This window comes from Trachurus trachurus (genome assembly GCF_905171665.1).
Source record: "Trachurus trachurus genome assembly, chromosome: 24".
NCBI classification, from domain to species: domain Eukaryota; kingdom Metazoa; phylum Chordata; class Actinopteri; order Carangiformes; family Carangidae; genus Trachurus; species Trachurus trachurus.
In genome coordinates, this window is record NC_139910.1 from 6,712,743 (window position 1) to 6,735,344 (window position 22,602).

At 40.8% G+C, this 22,602-nt stretch overlaps 1 protein-coding gene across 2 annotated transcripts in view; it reads right to left on the reverse strand.

The window, feature by feature from the left end:
• ncoa1 (nuclear receptor coactivator 1) overlaps positions 1 to 22,602 on the reverse strand; it is a 51,318-nt gene that overhangs the window by 23,216 nt on the left and 5,500 nt on the right. For both annotated transcript variants that reach the window (XM_084000682.1, XM_084000681.1), the window contains exons 2-5: positions 11,914 to 12,019; positions 2,998 to 3,164; positions 2,215 to 2,321; positions 1,916 to 2,093 (exon numbers count right to left, since the gene is read on the reverse strand). In XM_084000682.1, the coding sequence (XP_083856808.1) occupies positions 1,916 to 2,093; positions 2,215 to 2,321; positions 2,998 to 3,164; positions 11,914 to 12,002 (541 nt within the window). In that variant the 5' untranslated portion in view covers positions 12,003 to 12,019. The remainder of the gene's footprint in view (positions 1 to 1,915; positions 2,094 to 2,214; positions 2,322 to 2,997; positions 3,165 to 11,913; positions 12,020 to 22,602) is intronic.

The following is a 22,602-nucleotide window of genomic DNA, read 5'->3' on the forward strand; positions in this document are numbered from 1 at the left end:
TCTGAGAAGTAACGCTAAACTTTAACAATGGAGATGCAAGTACAGTGTGCAGGCTATTTGTAGCGCTGCTCATTTCATTTTACACTACAGGCCAAACATAAATGAGGAATATTGATGTGATGATGTGTATATTTCTCATGCATCATGTTGTTTATTATTAGGGAAGTGGGATAGATTAATGTGGAGAATTCAAACTCCATCATCTAAACCTGTGCAGCCTTCCTCCACCTACGTATTAACTCAGTCCTGACTCGTTAAACAGAATCAATATTAACATTTGCATTAATAAAATCTACCTCTAATTTAATCTTCTTTAGATAAATAGAGATAAATCAGAGGCAGCAGCTCTTACAGTATGTCACGACATTTTCCTTTCATTTCACCTCTATTTTAAGTATATAACATATTTTAAATCGTCACTGAGCGGCTTAAAAAGATATTTCTCCAACAAGTGAAGGAGCCTCCTGTGAGAAAAAATGTGTGTTGAACTCATCAGATCCATTTGTTACAAGTTTCTGTGTGATAGTACATTTTGAAGAAAGCAAAAGGAATTTAAAGTGATTAAAAAGAGAAACACAACAGTTCAACCTTGTCGCCTCCTGAACTGTGATATCTTTTGTCCTCATACGACCCCTCCCCCCTTCTTTCTTTCTCCCTCTCCCTCCATTTTTCATTATAATCTCCTCTCAAGGTTGCAGCTAGAAATTAAAATAACATTATCGCGGTGTAGAAAGTCATTGTTTCATTGTTTCACTCCTCAAACTCACCCCCACACACACTCACACTCTCACTTCACCGTTTCCCTCCTCTCTTTGCACATTTGCCAGCGCTCTGCGTGTGTGTCGACCACTTACAACTGTGTTAATTCAAAATTTCCATATTTCATCCTCCCACCTTTTTCTTCGTAGCTCCTCCAACTTGTCTCGGCTTCAAACCTGCCTAAAGTTAATTATCTGCATTAAGGACTGTGTGCTGATTTGTGCTGCCAAAGCCCCTCTCCCCTCTCCTCCTCCTCTCCTCTCTCTCTCTGGAGCTTTATTGCCTCTTTAATAGGTTTCATAGGCGTGGAAACTGTCCAATTTGAGGACGCTGAAAATATAATTACCAAATATCTTTAAAAAAAATAATAGCTACTGGCATCTGAAGCTAGGATATGTAGTATTACACAGCAGATTGTGTGCACTCCTCCTCCTCCTTCTCCTCAGTTAAAGGGATTGTTCAACATTTTGGCAAATTGGCCCATTGCTATAATCCCTATAGTCACAGCAGTAGGTTCGTTACCTTTAATTGTCGGTGCAAGCTATTTTTAGAACGGCGGAGCAGAGCCGCGAGCTGCTCAGAGCTACGCTACGGAGGCTAATGGGATTTCTTGGTTTCCCTCGTAAAACTCATCAAATACACAATCCAACAACTCCACAACGCTCTGGTGGACAAGTTGCGACCTGCACATTCACCACGCTATGAGATAATAACAGAACGTTACCAGACAGAGTTGTTTTAGAGGGAAATTCATGCAAAACCGCTGATGCACATTGCCTTCAGGGACAGTTTTTCATCAAGCAGTCTCTGCATTTACCTGTAAAACAACTCTGTCTGGTAACGTTGTGTTATTATCTCATAGTGTGGTGAATGTGCAGCTCACAACTTGTCCACCAGAGCGTTGTGGAGTTGTTGGATTGTGTATTTGATGAGTTTGATGAGGGAAACCAAGAAATCCCATAATGAGCCTCCGTAGCGTAGCTCTGAGCAGCTCACGGCTCTGCTCCGCCGTTCTAAAAACAACATGCACCGACATTTAAAGGTAACGAACCTACTGCTATGACTATAGGGGATTATGGCAATGGGCCAATTTGCCAAAAATATTGAACTATCCCTTTAAAACCCACCGCCCTTTCTCTCTCGCTCGCTCACTCACCGAGGCTTTTGGGCAGCAGATTGCGTACAAAATCGTTGTGGTCTCCCACGTGGAGGATGCTGTAGACGCTGGACGTCATCAGCTCCTCCTGCGTGTATCCGAGGTAACTTGTCACGTTCTCCGAGACGAAGACGATGCGGCCCTCCCGGTTGACGACGAAGAAAAACCCATCGAGGGCCTGGAAAGAGCGGGAAGAGGAGGAGGAGGAGGAGGGAGAAAATTAGATTATTTGTGTTAAGTCGAGGAGGAAGGAGGGAATACAGTGTGTGTGTGTGTGTGTGTGTGTGTGTGTAGTTTACCTCTAGCAGCATGGGCCCCAGCGCCTCTTTCTCCACCAGCCCCTGGCTACTGGAGGAGATGTCGCTCTTCTGCACCTCGTCATCTGGAGACAGAAGAGCTGCTTTTTCTGTCCAGATGGAAACAAAACAAACTGAATAACTCATTTCCAACATATAAACTGTAAAAAAAAAAAAAAAAAAAAACATGGTCATAAATATACACACGCTTCTGAATGCAACTGCTTCAAAAATAATCCTAAAAAATGTGACCGCTGTTTGATTTGTATTATTATGATTAATGCAACTGTTGTTTTGATTTGATGTGCTCTCGATGTCATTGGAAATAAGGGTTTACCCTCAATGGCCCTCAAGATCTCAATAAAGGTTAAAGAAAGAAAGAGAGAAAGAAAGAAAATGCACCTTTAAATCATCTGAACGTGTTGAAACCGCAACATCGACTGAGAGTAAAGTCTGAACTGTGCTGAACTTTAATCACCTCCATTCAAAATGTTAAATTAAAAGTTTAAAGAGCGATTATGAGCTAAAAGATCGGCGTTAGAAGTCTCACCCTGATTAATATTTGACAGCGCTGGCAGCAGAGAAGGTGATGTAGGTGGGAAGATACAGTAGATACACAGTTTGATTTCCCTTTATTTGAATTTCATTAGATCGAGAAAATCAAAAATATCAGCGTAATAAAAACTTTTGTTCATATCGATGATTAAAAACCAAACTTTCAAAAACCCTGTGCTGTGTGTGTGTGTGTGTGTGTGTGTGTGTGTGTGTGTGTGTGTGTTGGCTCACCCTGCTCACGCCGTTTGATCTGCTGGATTTGGTCCACGGTGCTCTTGAGGATGTGGCACTTGTCGGGCTTGACGCTGAGGCTGGCGATGTCGCCCATGTTGGACGCCAGCAGCTCGGCCAGCTCCTCGATGTAGCGGCACTCCAGCTCCCGTCTCCGCTTCTCCAGGCTGCAACGAAGATTCAAACGTCAAATCATTTACATTTTGTTGTGTTTTTTCTTTTGTAAAATATAAGATAAGTGAAAAAATCTAAAAAACTCTTGAGCGCACAGACTATGTATTTATTAACAAAGGTTAAAAGCAGCGAACAACGCGTTTCACCTGACAATCATTCCATGAAATACACATAAATAGGAATCCATCTACTAAATGTCAATATACTAGATTGTGAATTCTTCTCTCATTGGGTCCTAATTATACTTCTTTATTATATTCACTTTTCTTGGATCTTTTTTTTTTTCTCTATATTGACATTTAGTCAGCGGCGCCGGATTCATTGTAGAGGTGGGGGGGCCATGGAGGTTGGGTTGTTACGGGGCATAGATTTACACACTCACTGTCGGTGCAATAGTCATATTGTAGCGTCCGGCCGTGATGCGTAATACCAGCATAATGCGTAATCCCCCCCCCTCCCCCCCCCTCCTCCGCCAGCGTCTCCCAGACCCTCATGATACCGTAATTTATCAAAAAAAAGAAGAGAAAAAAAAGAAAGCCCTGTACTCCGGTCTCCTGTTCTGGTCTGGCTGCCGGTTTGAGTAAATAAAATGTTGTGAATACTACACCTCTTTGAGCAGTTTCTATAAACTGCTAGGTTCTCAACGACCCGACCCGGTCCGATCCAGGTGTTGAAGCCTGGACCTGATGCAGCCGGACTCACGAGCAGTCTCTCGGCTGGACCACGGCAAAAATAAAAAAATAAAAGAAGCCCGTGGTCCGACCTGACCCAATTTTTTTAATCAGAATTTTAATAATAGAAAACATCATTTGTGAATTTGAGATCTCTAAAATATTAGTAGGCTAATGTTACTTTTACCATGCATTTAGATTTTCTGTAGGTAAATTAATCATCATGGATCAAGCAGAAAATCAGCCTTTGTAAAAGCCGAAGTAACAGTTTATGAGCACTCAGGTCTGTGGCGCATCAGTCTGCAGCAGCTACTTTTCACCTCTTTTCTTGTCATTCATGTTTTAATAATAGGAACACTTAAGGACAACGCCTGCTAAGACAGACGTTTGGACTTTATGTAGCTAAATAACTTTGTCTCAGTCCGTGACTGTGCTCGCTTCATATAGACAGCTGTTATAGACCACTCGGGCCAGCTGTGGTTACAATGTTTCAATTTTGTTGTTTTCGCGCATTTCTTCTTTTTCTCACAAGTTATGGTTTTTACTGGCAAAACGAGCCAGTTAGAAATGAATAAAGGAAAAGAAAAAATAATATTCAGGAGACTTTGTCCCGTCCTCAGGACGTGCGCGAGGGAGGATCAGCATGGTGGCTCAGGTCTAGTGATGTCATGGCTGTCAGCTGCACATCTGTCAGCAGGTCCGCTCAACCACTCCACACACACTTCACAAACTTTAGGAATGAGCTAGATGTTGATTCTGTAAACAGACAGTGACATGCTGGAAATAAGCAGACACCATACTCGCCCTCGTTAATATTGATTATTGAATTACGTAACGTCATAAATCTCTCGCCGCTGTAGTCCGGTTCATCACCTGTCTCTGTGGGTGTGTAGGCTATCTCCAGGTGAAACAACTGTAACAACTGTAAATCACCTGGTATTGATAATAACTAAAGGCATTTATCACCAAAGCTGAACTAGGCTATTAACACGTCAGGTTAATTAATCTTTTCCTCGCATTTTTTCAAAGTAGGCTAAACTTTCCTTCGCTCACCGGCAGAGCAGAAGTTGCACTTTCTGAGATGGTGCACTAGGTCCACAGTGTTTGTGGATGAAGCCTACAGGATGAGAAGGTGACGAAGGTGAAGGTGATAATAAGCGGAGGGAGGACGACGGAAGCTAGAGAAGCTCCGTTCAGCTGTGCACGTGAGCACCATATAGCCGGAGAGACTTGAATTGGGACTATTTACTGGGCTGCACTACAGGCAGAGTAGCATTAGATTTGATTTAAAATGAAAGATTCTTCTATGTTTTACTGGTTTATTTCATTTGATGTGGGTGGGACCGGGGGAATTATTGAAACCGGGATAGCGGCCTATGGTGATCAGCGACCGGCAGAGCAGGGCAGGGGCGTAAAGTGGGGGGGCCAATGGCCCCTTGGCCCCCCCCATTCCGGCGCCCTTGCATTTAGTAGATGAATTCCTATTTATGTTATTTATATATATGCCTTTATGTATTTCATGGATTGATTGTCAGGCTGTTAAGGTTAGGATGTAATTCACCTGGTCTACTTAAGCACGCACCTTATTTAATCCCCGAGCGGCTGAGGGAAATACATGATATTTAGGTAAAAAAAAACATAAAAAATAAACAATGGAGGTGATAAATCAATTTATCAGGGCTGATTTTATGGCTTTGTGAACAAAAAATTGTCCATAAAATATCAGAAAATGATTTTAATTAAACATCATAGTCCAAGGTTTAGTCAGTTCATTAACTAACTAACCCTGATACATGACAGAGGAAAGCTGCAAAATATGGAAAGAAATCGGCAAATAATTCACATTTTTGCTTGAAAACTTGAACAATTACATGATTATTAAGATAACTGCACATTTATTTTACGTCCTTCACTCCTCTCCGCTCGTATTTATTTATTTATTTCACAATTATGCGCAGCCTGATTAAGCAGAAGGAAGAACTAATGAGAGAAGGAACACCATGAATTTAAAAGTGCAATGCAAATGAATAAAACTAAAAACAAGTTAATAACTTTTAAATATCAATTAAACCCCCCAAAAATCATCATATTTGATATACGAGATATTATATATTTGATTTAATGCGTGTTATTTTAGGTTGCAGTGAAAACTGTGACTGTCGATGTGGGCAAAACAGAGCGAAGCCGAGTTTTCTGCTCAATAATTAACTCATCAAACTGTCGGACGTGAGTGACGGGAACCGAAGGGGGGAAAATGGGAAGCTGCTGAGAGACCAGGAGGATGTGCTCAGACAAGAATAACCTTAATAATTCACGTTGTACAGGAGATCCTGCTGAGAGGAAGACAGGAGGGGAGGGGAGGGGAAGGGAAGGTGTGGGGCCACGAGGAGGGGGGAAACTGCCGAGAGCGAGATGGTGGAGATAGACGGAGAGGGAGAGGAGGAGGAGGAGGAGTGACTCTAAGTGGTTTGTTGTTCTTCTTGAATCATCATGTCAATCACTCGGAGCTTAATTAGCATTATTTCACATCGTTATATCTGCTGCTGTTATTGAAATCTAATGAGTTTCACTGGCTCCAGGAAATATTTTCTTGTTATTTTTTAGCATTTATGTGACAGAAAACGGAATATATTTGCGTATCAGATCATGAGATGTCAGAAAAAATGAATCATTTTGAGCGTGTACACATTAGAATAACAAACTTGTTTGACTGTGAAATGCGACTAAAACAAGACAAGAGTGGAACAACAACAACTGTGGCAGCAACAGGTGGTTTGAATTATCATTTTCCAAAGCTGTCAGATTATATAAATAGATAAATAACATGATTATAGACATATACTATATATTAAAGTGCACTAACTAAACTGTTGCTATCTGTTTGTTTGGTAAAAGTTTTCATTATATTTCAAAGTGAAACAGTGGATAAATGAAAACATGTTTAAGTGGAGCCTCCTGCTGCTGCTGCTGCTCAGTCTGAGTGCAGCCTGGTGTTTATCCTTATTCTCCAGTTGCAATAATATACTTCCAGACCGACCAGTTACAGCAAGGTATGTGGTAAACATGAAAAAAGAAGTGTGTGTGTGTGAGCATGTGTGAGTATGTGTGAGTATGTGCATATGTGTGTGTGTGTGTGTGTGTGTGTGAGATGACAACAGCAAAAGTAGGTCAGTGCATTGGCCAGCCAGAACACACAGGCGTGGTGACCGAGGGAGGGAGGGAGGGAGGGAGGGAGAGAGAGAGAGAGGGGTGAGGAGGAAGAGGAGGAGGAGGAGGAGGAGGAAGAGGAGGAGGAAGAGCAGGACGCTGCTGTGTGAATGCGCAGGTCAGTGGCTGTGTGTGTAGTTGCTGTAGAAATACTAGCTGGGCTATTACATCAGCTTACATCAGCTATTGGGCCTTATAGACACACACACACACACACACACACACACACACACACACACACACACACACACACACACACACACACACACACACACACACACACACACACACACACACACACACACACACACACACACACACACACACACACACACACGACGTGTCCCAGCTTCAACTCTAACCTGGAGCTCCAGTCTCCACGACGACATGGAGTTCAAAATGTGACAAAAAACTCTTCTTTGCTCCTTCAGACATCAGGTTAAAGGACAATTCTGGGCAAATTCAACTTGTATTTTCCTAACATTTTAGGTCTAAACGAAGGAATCTGAAGATTTTCAGTTTAAAGGGCAACTTCGGTTTTTTTCAACCTGGGCCCTGTTTTCATATGTTTTTCTGTATATGTGAGTGATGGATAATATTTTTTTCGAGGTGGCTCCAGTATTGAGCCGGGCAGGCAGCCTGCAGCCCAGCTGACGCTCTTGCATGGGGCAAGTGGCTCCCGTCAAAGTTCGCCGTAAACGAGCATTTTTTTCAAACTGACAGGCTCAGATAGTTACAATGAATGTCCGACAACATACTAGAAAGGAGAAATTAACGTATTCAGGGTTTTTTCTGGCCAAAATTTGGGTTGAGGCGGCCGCAGGGATACGTATCTCTCCCTCCGGTCAACGCCCCGTCCTGATCCACATCCACTGCAAAGTAAAGGTGCCGCCAGCTGTAATAGTGTAACATCCGCGTTTTTACAGCTGATTTTAGGATGGAACTCTGAACATAAATAATAAATTACCATGGAGATCTATCCGGGTTAAACAGCCACCTTTGTAACACAGGAGAGCCCGGCTCGCTACAGTAGCTGCAGCTCTCCGTCTCCGTCTCCTTCTCTCTCTACGCTCTGTGCCGGTGGGGTGTGTTTACACTCAGCACCAGGTTTGAACGGAGCGGTGTCTATGAGCCCCAATGAGCCCCGCCCCCGCAGGCACACAAGCAAGCCGCGCATCAACGGCATCTTGCGGTCTGGCCCGGAGCTGAAATCAAACACACCCCTCCTGCTGCGGTCGAGTTGAACCAGTTGAAAACAGTGCCGCTGAGCTTCCATACCGTAGCCTACATTGAGTTTCAATCAAGATTCCAGCGCAGCGGCAGACAATTTCAGCGAGGCCGTGCCGACCACAGGGTCTGGTATGTTGTCGGAAACTCATTGTAACTATCTGAGCCTGTCAATTTGAAAAAAATGCCTGTTTATACCGCGAACTTTGACGGGAGCCACTTGCCCCATGTAAGAGCGTTAGCTGGGCTGCAGGCTGCCTGCCGGGCTCAATACTGGAGCCACCTCAATAAAAGTGTTATCCATCACTCACATATACAGAAAAACATAGGAAAACAGGGCCCAGGTTGAAAAAAACCGAAGTTGCCCTTTAATTGCTCCTGTTTTGCGGTAGTTGTGTCTGTCCCCGCATCGCCACGGCAACGATGAATGGGAGTGGATTGAAGTTCTGCTGCTTAGGCTGTTTACATCCCTCAAAACCGCAGACGGCGTCAGATGGCGACTCAAACATGCACCGAGAAGTTCATTTACTTCAAGCAAGCCGACATGTTTGTAAAACTAGATCTAATTCAAAGTCTCGGTGTGTTCACGTGCAGTCGGAAGCTCCCGTTTGTGTCATAAACACAGGAATATCAGCTCTTGGCTTGCTTGAAGTAAACAAACTTCTCGGTGCAATGTTTGAGTAGCCACCTGACGCTGTCTGTGGGAAAATAATTAAAGCAAGCAATTAAACTGAAAATCTTCAGATTCCTTCTTTTAGACCTAAAATGATAGGAAAATACAGCCCTGAGTTGAATTATCCTGGAATTGTCCTTTAAGGTGACGTGAGCTTAGAATTAAAAGGTTCTATCTCCATTTTTTTCAAAATTGAGTTTTTTGCATAATATCATCCATTAGTGGTCTGTTAATGCCTGTGTGGTGTTATTTTTAAATTTTCAACATTTTTTTAATTAGTTATTCATAAAATAAAAAGGTTCTATCAACCAAAACACAAGCCGAGTTGGAACTTTGATGCTCAATATCTCGGAACTACCCAAAACGGAGATAGAACCCTATAATTCTAAGCTCACGCACTGTCTGATGGAGAGGAGAGCGCTCACATGTAGTTTCTAGTGTTTTTGTTGGTTTCTATTTTTATTTTCTGGTCCTTCTTCAAGTTATCACAAACTTTTGACTCTCATATGCCAGACAAAGGTAAAAAAAAACAAAAAAAACACACCAAACAGCAACTCCTGAGGCTGAAAAATACCAAAAACTGCAGTTCCTCTAACGGCCACTAGAGTGTGGCTGCAGCAGTGATAGACTTGCATGTTAAAAATGTGCAACTTTACACTTGGCTGCACAATTATCTGCAATTGCAACATTCAAATCAGTTATTTTTTGTGTTGTGCAATTGTGTCAATAAATTTGTTGTTGTGCGTTGTCACTCAGAAATGTAATGTAAATGTAATGTTTTGTTCTGCTACTGAACAAGTCATATTCCCAAAGGGACGTGTTTGTTTGGTGCAAGGCCAAACAAACGCAACACAACACAACATGAATTTTATATTTTCTAAGTGCGATATAACACAAGATATAAAAACAATATGATGTTTTTCTCACATATTGTGAAGCTGTAAAATCTGATACAAAAACTGTTTGTACCATTGTTCGCATTGCACACTCCTTTTTTACATTTAGCTTTTTCCCGCCGTCATTTCGAGTCTCTCTTTTTGTCATTTTCAGTTTTTTTGGGTAAATTTTTGTCTATTTATTGGTTGATTCTGGCTCATTGGGGTACTTTCATTTCTATTTGTCGTTGTTTTATTGTCGTTTTCTGTCTCTGTGTGGTCATACCCTGTGTATTTTTTGTCATTTTTTGGTAAATTTTGTCCTTTTTTTGGTCACTTTCTGTCTATTTGTGGTGGTTTTGCATTATTGAAGGTGTGAAACAAAACCTCAGCTCCACATTTTTGGATTAGCTGGATCAGGCACTGCCGAGATGTCGACGGTGGAGCGGCCCACTTAGAGCTTCAAACATCGATCTTTATCTAAAGTGCATGTTTATCATACATTTGTACACGCACATCAGTCATTTTCTCATTATTCCCCTGTGACATGTACATATTACAGCCGTCAGACGAGGGGTGGAAACACTACATTGTTGTACATTGTTTGACATCAAGGTGATTTCAATTACAGTGTTTCGTTCAATAATGTGTCAGCGCTCGTCCCCCGAGGCCAAGGCGCCGTATTATCTGCTTCATAAAGAACAGACAGGACGCGTCTGATGAAGCTCCGTCATGTACAAGTCACATGTCCACGACAAAGAGACACAAGCCACTGAGCAGGTTTCAATATGAACTCAATATGAACTTCAATTTAAAACACACACATTATGGATTTACTTTTCAACATTTTCATGAAATAAGAAGAATTTATGACAGCACGATTTAATTCCTGAACACTTTTACTCATTAGAAGTTGATTTTTTTGTCCCTTCTGGTTCTTTCATGTTTCTTTTGGCCATATTCTGTCTCTTTGTCATCACTCCCTGTCTCTTTATGTGTAATTCAGGTGTCTTTTGGCCTTTCTGTCACTTTCTGGTTGTTTTTTCTGTCTCTTTCTGGTAATTTCTTTTCAGTTTTAGGCCATTTTCTGTCTCTTTTAGGTAGTTTTCTGTCTCTTTGTCATCACTCCCTGTCTCTTTATGTGTAATTCAGGTGTCTTTTGGTCTTTCTGTCACTTTCTGGTTGTTTTTTCTGTCTCTTTCTGGTCATTTCTTTTCAGTTTTAGGCCATTTTCTGTCTCTTTTAGGTAGTTTTCTGTCTCTTTGTCATCACTCCCTGTCTCTTTTTTGGTCATTTCATGTCTCTTTATGTGTAATTCAGGTGTCTTTTGGTCTTTCTGTCATTTTTTGGTTGTTTTTCTGTCTCTTTCTGGTCATTTCTTGTCTGTTTTAGGCCATTTTCTGTCTCTTTTAGGTTGTTTTCTGTCTCTTTGTCATCACTCCCTGTCTCTTTTTTGGTCATTTCCTGTCTCTTTATGTGTAATTCAGGTGTCTTTTGGTCTTTCTGTCATTTTATGGTTGTTTTTCTGTCTCTTTATGGTGATTTTTTTTTTCAGTTTTAGGTCATTTTTTGTCTCTTTTAGGCTGTTTTCTGTCTTTTTGTCATCACTCCCTGTCTCTTTTTGGTCATTTCCTGTCTCTTTATGGGTAATTCAGGTGTCTTTTGGTCTTTCTGGTTATTTTTCTGTCTCCTTCTGGTCATTTCTTTTCTGTTTTAGGCCATTTTCTGTCTCTTTTTTGAAATTTCCTGTCTCTTTTGAGTCGTTCTCTGTCTGTTTTAGGTAACTTCCTGCCTGACTGGTTATTTTCCGTCACATTTAGCTCTTTTTGGCCATTTTCATTTATCTTTTTTGTCACTTTAAGCCTCTTTTTACTCAATTCCAGCTCCTTTTAATCATTTCCTCTCTGTTTTTTGGTAATTTTTCTGTCTCACTTCCCAACAAGAAATGTTAACAGGAACTTCAAACTCAGACTGTGACCCCGGGGCCTCCTGACCCCTTCAGCCTGCAGAGTGTTTTCACCAACACTTTAATTCCTGCCGTATCTTCAGTGTCACTGACCAAACAAGAAAGCAGCAGCCGGTTCTTTACCTTTGCCCCGATGTGTCGCATGGCGAGCCCTTCCTCTTGCGTGACTCCGGCGTGGCAGGGTCCAGGGGGCTTTCCCCTACTGCACTCATTTTCAGCTTCAACTGACCTGCAGAGGAGGAGGCGCACAAGGTAAAGAGAAAGGTCAGTAACAACATAAGTGCAACTATTATTGGAAATGCCACAAGCTCAACCACTCATTGTGATCTTTTATTTTTACTTTTCCCTTTTTTTCTAAATGAGCCGGAACGAGCCGTTTCTTAGTTCTTTTCAAAAACAGACTTGTGGTTGTTGGACGTGTCGCAGCCGTCACCACAATGTTGATACTAAGAGCTCAGATCTTCTGCATTTCTGGTTATTTCAAGTAAGAAAAATCAAGAGAATCCAGAGTACATCTGATGAAAACAGCAGAAACAATCATCCGTTATGTAACAGCTGTTCCTGCCGCCGTACACTGATCGTATTTGCATTTTTATAAATGCACAGCTCAAATGAACCTCAGTCACAGTTCAGTATGTTTTTAGCACAGCGGGATGAAAACAGGGATAATGCTGTTAACATGGAACATGCAAGAATACTTCCATATGATCCACAACACTGTAAACACAAGCATCCACAAAAATGAGTTTAAAAAACGACAAAATATATGTAACATGTCATGATAGGTGGATCATTAGGAATCAATTTCAAGCAGCTTTTCTCCATTTATCATTGAACTTCAGTTTTCAGGCCAATAATTCAACACTTAATTGTGAGAAGTTGCTGCTTTAATTTGTCATTAGAGACAGAAAATAGAATAAAACATGACATTTAATGACATTAAGTTGGGCTTTAGCAAATGTTTGACAGTAAATATTAGATTCTGACATTATTGCACCATTGATTAAATGAAGGAATAATAATAATACAAATCTAATGACATGATATATACATTTTTAACTCTGACAGAGTAATTAACTCACAGAAATACTTATTCAAGGCTGCTCAAAGAATTAAAAATGACTAACAAATATGCAAACTCAGCTTTGAGTGTAGATGCAATGGACATTTTCTTATATTTCATATAGCCTATTCTTTATAGTAACAAAGTTGTGCAAAACAAGCAGCTACAGAAATAAATAAATAGAAATACTGACTTCAAATCAACCAATGCCAATGAAGCTAACTTATATTCAATCCCCTGAAGGAGTAGCACTAGTTAGATAGAATATGTATTTAAATATGTTTATATGTATGTGATATTTAAATTCTAGGTGGTATTTGGACGAGGACATGGCTAAAAGCGATGCTCAGTTCTGTGACATTAGAGTTGTTTTTAATGTTCTGGTGCCGTTATTTGCTGCATCACGCTGAAAATCCTCCCTGCTCATATGTTTGTCTCGTACGTCTCTCGACTTTTTTTTTCTCATCCGTCTGTCTTTATGGACTCGTGCCTGTTGTTCATCTGCAAAGTCTCTACACCGTCTGCATTTCTCATTCACTTGCTCACTCACTCACTAACTCACTCACTCACACTCCTGCAGCTTCAGGGGGCTGGGGTAACCATGGGAACAGGAAACGCCGCAACATTTGATGGAGCACTCGAAGACGGTTTGAGTTAAACCTGCACAATCCATTAAGCCAAATATTGAAGTTAAAGCTCTGTTAATAAACACTGAAAACCGCAGAATAAAACAAATATATGAATATAAATATATGTCTGTCCTGAAGCAGTGAATATATTTCATAAAGGTTAAACTCAAGAGCTTTTTGATGCAACATTTAATACCTGTCACAGAGTCGTACCAGCTTAAGTGTGAGAGAGATATCAGAAAGGATGATACGGACTCAAATAGTTCATGCATTTATCACATTTCTTATCACTCCTTTGCACCTCTAGGTAACAATAAATCCTTAAAATATCAATAAAGGAGCATTTAACACAACATAAGATAAGCAGCAGAAAACAACGGGAAGGATCAATCAGCTAAAGAACAACCTCACATTGTTTTAGAGGGAAATTCATGCAAAACCGCTGATGCGTGTTGCCTTCAGGGACAGTTTTTCAGCAAGCAGTCTCTGTATTTACCTCTAAAACAACTCTGTCTGGTAACGTTGTGTTATTATCTCATAGCGTGGTGAATGTGCAGGTCACAACTTGTCCACCAGAGCGTTGTGGAGTTGTTGGATTGTGTATTTGATGAGTTTGATGAGGGAAACCAAGAAGCTCTGAGCAGCTCGTGGCTCTGCTCCGCCGTTCTAAAAACAGCTTGCAACCGACAATTAAAGGTAACGAACCTACTGCTATGACTATAGGGATTATGGCAATGGGCCAATTTGCCAAAATGTTGAACTATCCCTTTAAGCAACCAAAGCTGGAAGTACGACAGAACACAGTTAATCAATCTACCTCTAATTTTCTGCGGAAGCAACATGGAAGTTAAATCTAGGGGACATCCCATAGCGCACAGCCTGACGACGAGGAAGTAAAAATGCACGCAAGGTGATGCTGTCGCTACAGAAACGCACAACAAAAACATTTTTAAATCCAAGCCGCATAAAACAAGCCGCCATTGTTACAGTGTTGTGCTGCAGGAGCTGGAGCTGATCCTTCCTGACTGGGCCTTGTTTACATTTCACCCCACATCACCCCTGTCCTCCTTGGCCCTCTTTGTGTTGCTAACACGCAGCACTTCCATCTGACACAGTGAGAAATGAGACCACTGCACATTAGCACTCAATGAAAATACAAATTAGCATAGTTTTCTGAACCGCTGAGTTCAGTATAAATATGAATAACAGAGGGAGGCGGAGAAGTATGATGAAGAAATTCAGATTTCTGAGAGACCTGACCTATAAATTAATTCTCCGGGATATAAAACATTTTTAAAAACGGACAAGTTAGAAAGATTATGCACGACTATGTATGTGTGTGTGTGTGTGTGTGCTGTGTGAGATGTTTTAATCAGCTGCAGCTTCAACCAAGTGTAGATATTAAGTCATAATAAGAAACATTCTCATTAAATCGGAGCTGCAAAAACACAATAATTCGATTAGAGCTCGTTATCATCTGTCACCAACATCATGTCTCTCTTCATGCATGTTGTCCAACTAATCCTAATAAAATTATCCACTTTAAATCTCACACACCTGCAAATATGAACATCTGACAAACTCAAACTTTACATCTTTTTGTCATTTTTGCTACAAAAACTGACAAAAAACAGCAGCTGTAAAGAACAACGACCTTCCTGTCATGACCTTTGCTGACATCTGTACATTACCGACAATGTGTGACCCTCACATAGAGGATTTTATACATGCATCTGTCTGTGCATATATGGTGAAAACAATTCATTTTCCTTATAGAGGTGCGTTTGCTGGACGAACTTGAACACAACAAGCCGTCATCATGTTTCTGGTCCTTCCTGTTTCCCCACCATTGTAAGCATGGCTCATGAGCAGCAGCAGCAGCAGCAGCAGCAGCAGCAGCAGTTCCTCCTCCCACCGGCTGAGTGTTAATGATTAAAGGTACGACACGCCAAGCTGAGCCTCCACACATCACAACAACATACATGATGAGGACGACCTCGGTGAACCGTCGCTGCTCATGTCTATTGCTACATGGATGCAGATGGAGACAGGCACTTGAACCCAGATAGTCGCCGTGTAAACAGTCGGCCGGTTCCCCAAAGGCCAAACATGAGGCCACTTATCAGTCACGTTCAAACACACACACCACCACCGCTGCTGCTGCTGCAACACACACAGCCGAAACATAAACCTCTAAAAAAGTCTAGATCTATTCTCTCTTTTTAAGAACTTTAAACTTTATCCATTTTCTTTTCTTCTACTTGATTTATTCTTCTTTGCTCTTGCTTTAACTAGTTTAATTGTTTGTTTTACACTGTTCTTTTTAAATGTTTTGTCTTTATGTAAAGCACATTGAGTTGCCTATGAAATGCGCTATATAAATAAAGATGCCTTGCCTATTGTTCACAGAAAGTTATTTAAAAAAAAAAATCAAAGTTTAAACTGTGTTTATAAATACTTCAGTGGATGACATTCAGGTTATCATCATATATGACAGATAAAAAGCATTTAATCCAATCATTTCAGAAAAGAATCAGTTTTGCTTCATAATTCATCAATAAAAATGATAAATCACTTTATCAATGTAATTTGATTAATGTCCTGCCATTAAAAAATAAAAATAAAATCACTGCAGCTCCAATAATGTGGTAATGTTAAACTCAGAGACACTTCACAGACTGTTTTATCTACAGTGTGTGAGTTGAATGTATGAATCTACTTACTGAGGGAATCCTGCTCTGTTTATTATGGAAAAAATATTGATTAAAATCGATCCATCGTAACTATGGTGATGCAGTTTTTCTATTCTCTATTGTATTTCAGAGAATAAAACTTATACTGTATATCCACTTATGTTGCCTCCTTTGTGTCTCTGTCCCCTCAGCATCCACAGTGTGTTTAATTTCTTTAAACACTTAAAATGAAATAAAACCATTTCATTAACACAGCTACGACTCTGAAATCCAGCAGCTGCTTATTGTTTTAACCTCTACCATCAGTCTCTATATAACCAACACCGGACAGTAGATTTTCTGCCTGAAAGCTGAGACTACGTTAAAGGTACAGTTTCAATTTCAAATGTTCATTCAGGTTTAAAAGTTACACTTAACACTTATTAGCGTTATAAATGTACTGTAACCCGTCTGTCGTCATGTGTTCAGAGGAATGAAATGTCAGATGACCGGGCTGACGTTACTCAGTGTGACACAGAGCAGATAAAAACAAAAACAAGTCATATTAATATTACAGCGTAATGTATTTGTGCTTCCAGCTCCGTCTCTTCTCTATCAAACCACGCTGTCAGACTGAGAGAAGCTTGTTGTTGCTCGCTCTGTTCTGCTCCATTAATTTGCTGAGGTAAGTTAATGTTGATGTGCCACTGTTGATACTATCAAGAGCACAACCAGACTTCCTAAACGCACTTCTGGTGGAAATAAACGCCGCCGATGCCGATGCTGAGGAGGACGGACGCAAATGAGGCTTGTAATGTGTGAAACGTCACCGAAACGCACCGACAAAAACAAACAGACAAACACACAAACAGACTGAGCAGGAGCTTCACAGATGTTTGGTTCTTGACTGAGATGATGAAAACTCAAACATCCATCGTCTATCATCATCATCCTGCACTGAGCACCTGCTGCACTACGACTGTTAACAGGGATTTTCTTGTCTTTTAAATGTACAATATACTGTTACTAGTAAATAATTCTGTTTTTCATCAAGCAGTCTCTGTATTTACCTAGAAAACAACTCTGTATGGTAACGTTCTGTTATTATCTCATAGCGTGGTGAATGTGCAGGTCACAACTTGTCCACCAGAGCGTTTTGGAGTTGTTGGATTGTGTATTTGACCAAGAAATCCCATTAGCCTCCGTAGTGTAGCTCTGAGCAGCTCACGGCTCTGCTCCGCCGTTCTAAAAACAGCTTGCAACCAACAATTAAAGGTAACAAACCTACTGCTATGACTATAGGGATTATGGCAATGGGCCAATTTGCCAAAATGTTGAACTATCCCTTTAAGCAACCGAAGTTGGAAGTACGACAGAAGACAGTTAATCAATCTAACTCTAATTTTCTGTGCAAGCACCAGGGAAGTTAAATCTAGGGGACATCCCATAGCGCACAGCCTGATGACGAGAAAGTAAAAATGCACGCAAGGTGATGCTGTCGCTACAGAAACGCACAACAAAAACGTTTTTAAATCCAAGCCGCATAAAACAAGCCGCCATTGTTACGCTTGTAATGTGTAATGTGTGTTTAAATGTTCGATACACTGTTACTAGTAAATAATTATCTCTCTCACACACACAAGTGTGAACTTTCACATGTGCATTAACAATCAATTACTTCATCAGCTCATATACAAACAGAAACAGGTCGGTGCAGCGCTGGGCCCGAGTCCACACGTCCTCACTGCCAAAACACTTCTCCACTACTACAACAACAACAAACACTACTACTGCTACTTCTACTACTACTACTGCTGCTCCTCCTCTGAAGGGCAACAACAATGTCACTGTTATTTTTATTCTAAAAGCTGATTATGTCACAGTTCCTCTTTTATACTGTTGTACAATATTATTACACCACTATATGCAAAATTAATCTTCATCCACAAGAGCTTTTCACATTTGATCACAATCACAGTGTTGCACTTTTGTTTAAGTTTTGTGTTTATCAGGTACAAAATGACTCTGTTTTCTTTCTCTACTCCTCACTAGGGCTGCACCAGGTGCGAGAAAACATCATATTGTGACTGCAGTATCAGCCAAAAATCATTTTTACACTTCATTTTCACTTAGCGTCTCATTTATTTTGACTCTTTTTGTTATAATAAGGCTAGGGATGTTAAGGCTAGGGATGTTAAGGCTAGGGATGTTAAGGGAGTCCAAATCCGAGTCATATGATTTTGAGTATCTGCCGATACCGAGTCCCGATGGCGATGCAGTAACAAAAAAAGAAAGAAAGAACACATCCAAGTTGTCCCTTAAGGAGAAAGTGCGCTTTCCTAGCCAACCAGCGACCAGCTCACGGCCTGAACGGTACGCCCACTCATCGACATATACAGTACCAGAAGTCTCCTACCTATTGACATTGAATATGCTCCATAGAGCCTTAACGACGTCACTAGCACTAGTCAACTCTATATTTCTTTAGGTGTTTACAACATGGACGCATGGACAACGTAACGTTACATTTTTGATACATTAGTGATCCGGATCTTTTCCACCTGAAACCGATCCTTTGAAAATGTCCCAGATCGGGGACATCCCTAAATAGGACACTTGTTGGGCACTCTTTGCATATTTTTCAGGGAGGTATTTTGTATTTTAACCTCTCCCGCACTTACTATTCTTGTTTCATTTCTGTTTTTGTAATTTCCCTTGATTTTGTGACCCACTGTAAAGCACTTTGGTACACCGAAAGGTTTGTTTTAAAGGGCTGTAGAAATAAAGTACATTTACATCTACATTTTCATGGTGCAAATAAATAAAACTAAACTAAATGTATTGGTCTGTTGTGACACATTTACCTTTATCAAACATCCTGCAGCTCTTGCAATTCTGATACTGGACTTGCAATTAATTAATTGTGCAGCCTTATTCCATACACATTATTTATCCCTGATAGTTTCTTTGCTTCTGCGCTTGTAAAACTTCCCAGTTGAGGGATGAATAAAGTTTTATCTCATCTTACAACTCAGGAGCCTAAATCAGTGCTGAACCCTGGATGCGTGATCTCAATCCTCATTCAAACACATCCAGCTCTACCAAACAACAGCAGCACACACAGAGACAGCAGAGCAGCAGGCGTGCACATAAAGCATCCAGCATCCAGCCAGGTAGCGATGTGATGTGAAGGCATGAAGCTTAATATTAATCAATCATTCTCCAGTGTCCTCATCTGATCCTTCTGCATGACTTTAAAAAAATAAAAAAGCAGGAGAAAGGTGGCGTACATTAACTGTGCGGCGCTTCACGGCCGACGACAGCAGCTTACTCTAACACCCGAGCTGCTTTACATGTGACTGAAACAGGCGTAATTAGAAGAAGTGTCACAGCTGCAGTGGGAACAGAGCCTCAGTCACACTTCCACACACACACACACACATACACACACTACACACACTACACACACACATACCAGCTTCACAGTAAACAGAAAAGAAAAAAGACGAAGGGAGGGGTGCCAAGTAAAAAAAAAAAAAAAAAATGCACGGAAGAAAAACAAATGCTAAGTCTAATCCATCCACACCTGTAGACCAGGTCAGCCTCCTTCTGCACCTCCTGACCTCCACCCCCCTTCCTCCTCCTCCTCCTCCTCCCTCTCTCTCTCTCTCTCTCTCTGTGACGTATAGAGGGGTCAAGCCTTCAGTCGCCAAAGAGGAAGAAGAAGAAGCAGCAGCAGCAGCGCAGCAGAAAAACCTCTGTGAGAAATAGAGTCCAAAGCTTCTCCATTACAACCGCCTGACGTCTCCGTGTCTTTACAAATTGTCTCTTTTTCTTTTTCTTTCTTGTTGTTTTTTTCCCTCCTCCTCCTCTTCTCAAAGCAGCAGCGCTCCACTCCTCCTCCTCTTGCTGTTGCTGCTTTTTTGGTTTCTCATTTCGCAAGCTCTACTGATCACTTCACACACTTAACGGCAGCAATGTATGGCTTGCAGAAAAAAAAGGGGGTGGGTGGGTGAGGAAGAGACCACCAGGTAGAGAGAGAGTGGGGAGTGAAGAATGTAGATGAGCAGGAGAGACGGAGGGAGAGACGGAGGGAGGAGGGAGAGAGAAAGACTAACACATATTCATTATTCCTAATGTGTACACAACCTTTCACCACATCCTGTTTTATTGCATCGGCTGCTTTTAAAGAATCTACAGCGGCGTGTTTTTACACCACAAATCCACCGGAGATAAGAACACATATAGTATTTAAGAAGAAGAGCTCATAAATATACAGTATGAGCTGTATATGTTTCCTGTTAATACTGCGTCACGGTGACGAGGTCCAGGCTGTTGGAGGAGTTCATCACACTGAGAAGAAGCTCCATAGACTAAAGAGATGGACAAATAACGCAGGTAAATGAAGTCATGTGGCCTTTTTGTGACAGGTGTGAACATCGCAGCTTTCAGAGTTTTCATTCAAGCATAAATCAGACTATTCAGTTCCATTAGAGTGTGTATTATTACTATTATTTAGGCATTAAAGAATGGATTAATTAAGATAAGTAAACAAATATGCACAGAAATAAACACTGATCCACAGTTGAACAATAGTCAATCCACTGAAAATTGAATCAAATATGTGCTGGTTCCAGATTCCTTCATGTGAAGGTTTTGTGTCATAAACTGAATAAATATGGTTTTAAACCACAAGTCAGACAAAAACAAGAAACTGGAACAGTCATTTTTGAGAACAAAACTTATTAGGATAAGGATTGTAACATAGTCCTTAGTTTCAGTCTTAGTTGACTTGACTGCTGAACTTTGACTGTTAATCTAATTTAGCAGCTTCACATCAGCAGAGGTGATGTACAGATGTGGGATTCGTTGAATAACTTTAATCAACACTTATACAAATTTCTAAGTCTCTATGTTTTTCTCAGCCTGTATCTTTGCTCTTCATGGTTTATTGAATATGATCTAGTTCAGAGAGAAGACACAGCTCAGTCCTCCTCATCTGTTTACTGCCACACTTCTTCCTGATTAAATGACGATGAAGAGACTTTGATATTGGAACAAAAGAACAAAAACAAAAAACAAAACAATGCAGCGACTCTTATTTTCCTACATGAGCTCCTGTACACACACACCACACATCACACACAGAAACGTGGCCACCCCTCTCTGCTTCGCTGACTTGGTACGGCCCATGAGAAGCTGCTCAGTCACTGTTGCTAAGGCCCACCCTCGTGAATATAGGACATGACCAGAGAACGTACGTATACATACATACATACATACAGCCTCTTGTCAAACAGGACGACCCACCGCCACCGTCCCACCGCCTGACCCCCACACCCTCCACCTCCTGCAGCCACGCTCACAGGTGCTGCCTGGAAATATGAGACTTTGTATGAATTATTATCATTACTATTATTATTATTACTATTATTAATATTATTGTTGTTGTCACTGGGTGCAGCTTCACCACAGTGGAGATTCACTGTGCTGCTGTAAAGGACAGAACCAGATTTCCTCCATAGAAGGTCAGGTCCAGGTTCAGGTTCAGGGTCAGTCTCAGCTCCTAATTCAATTAGTAAACAAACCGACCAATAAAAACAGGGTTAGGCATCTGTCCACCTAACTGTGTCACCCAGCTCAAACTTTTTCAACCAAGTAATCGCAACAAAAGCGAAGAATCTTCCGTTTAAAAACATGCAGCGACATGTTGACCAGGGCTGGGCTGGGTTTAAAAAATGTATTTCCCGATTCTTATCGATCTCCATTTGAAAGATCCGATATCGACTCATAAAGTCCTAAGACCAATCTTTTAATGTATACAATTGCACTGTTGCACTGTTGACTCATGTTGAATAAATGTGCATTGATGTAAATGCTTCTCAGTCAGTCTAATGTAAACATGAATATTTTTATTCTTCCACTAGGTTAGTTAGACTTTTTCATCTTTGTACAATTTGCAACATTAGTTTTGTGAAAAATTAGTAGAAAATTAGTATCAAAACTGAAAAATCTCTAAATGAATCAATATCGAATCGAATCGGGACCTTGTGAATCAGAATCAAATCAGTTCAGTAAATCAGTAGCGACACTGAGCTTCGTTTTAAGCAGAAACGCAGCTAATTTTTTAGAAGAGGCCGTTGCAGTGTTACTTTTTCCTCCCAAAAAAAAACAAAACAACGACTTCTGTCTGCATGTCTAATTTATCTCAACAACAGTTAATCATGTTGCACATGAAGACAGACACTGGAGAGGTTTTCCAACTTTGCAGTGTCGGTTTTAAAAGATTAAAACGTCCCTTTTTTTCCCTCTTTTACATAAAAACCACATTAAAGAGAGAAGTTTCTGCTGCCTTGTGATGACGCCATTTCTCTGAATCGATATGACCTGCCCCTGTCTATCTGCTGAACTGCACTAATCTATCAGCTTGCTGCCGCTCCAAAAAGAA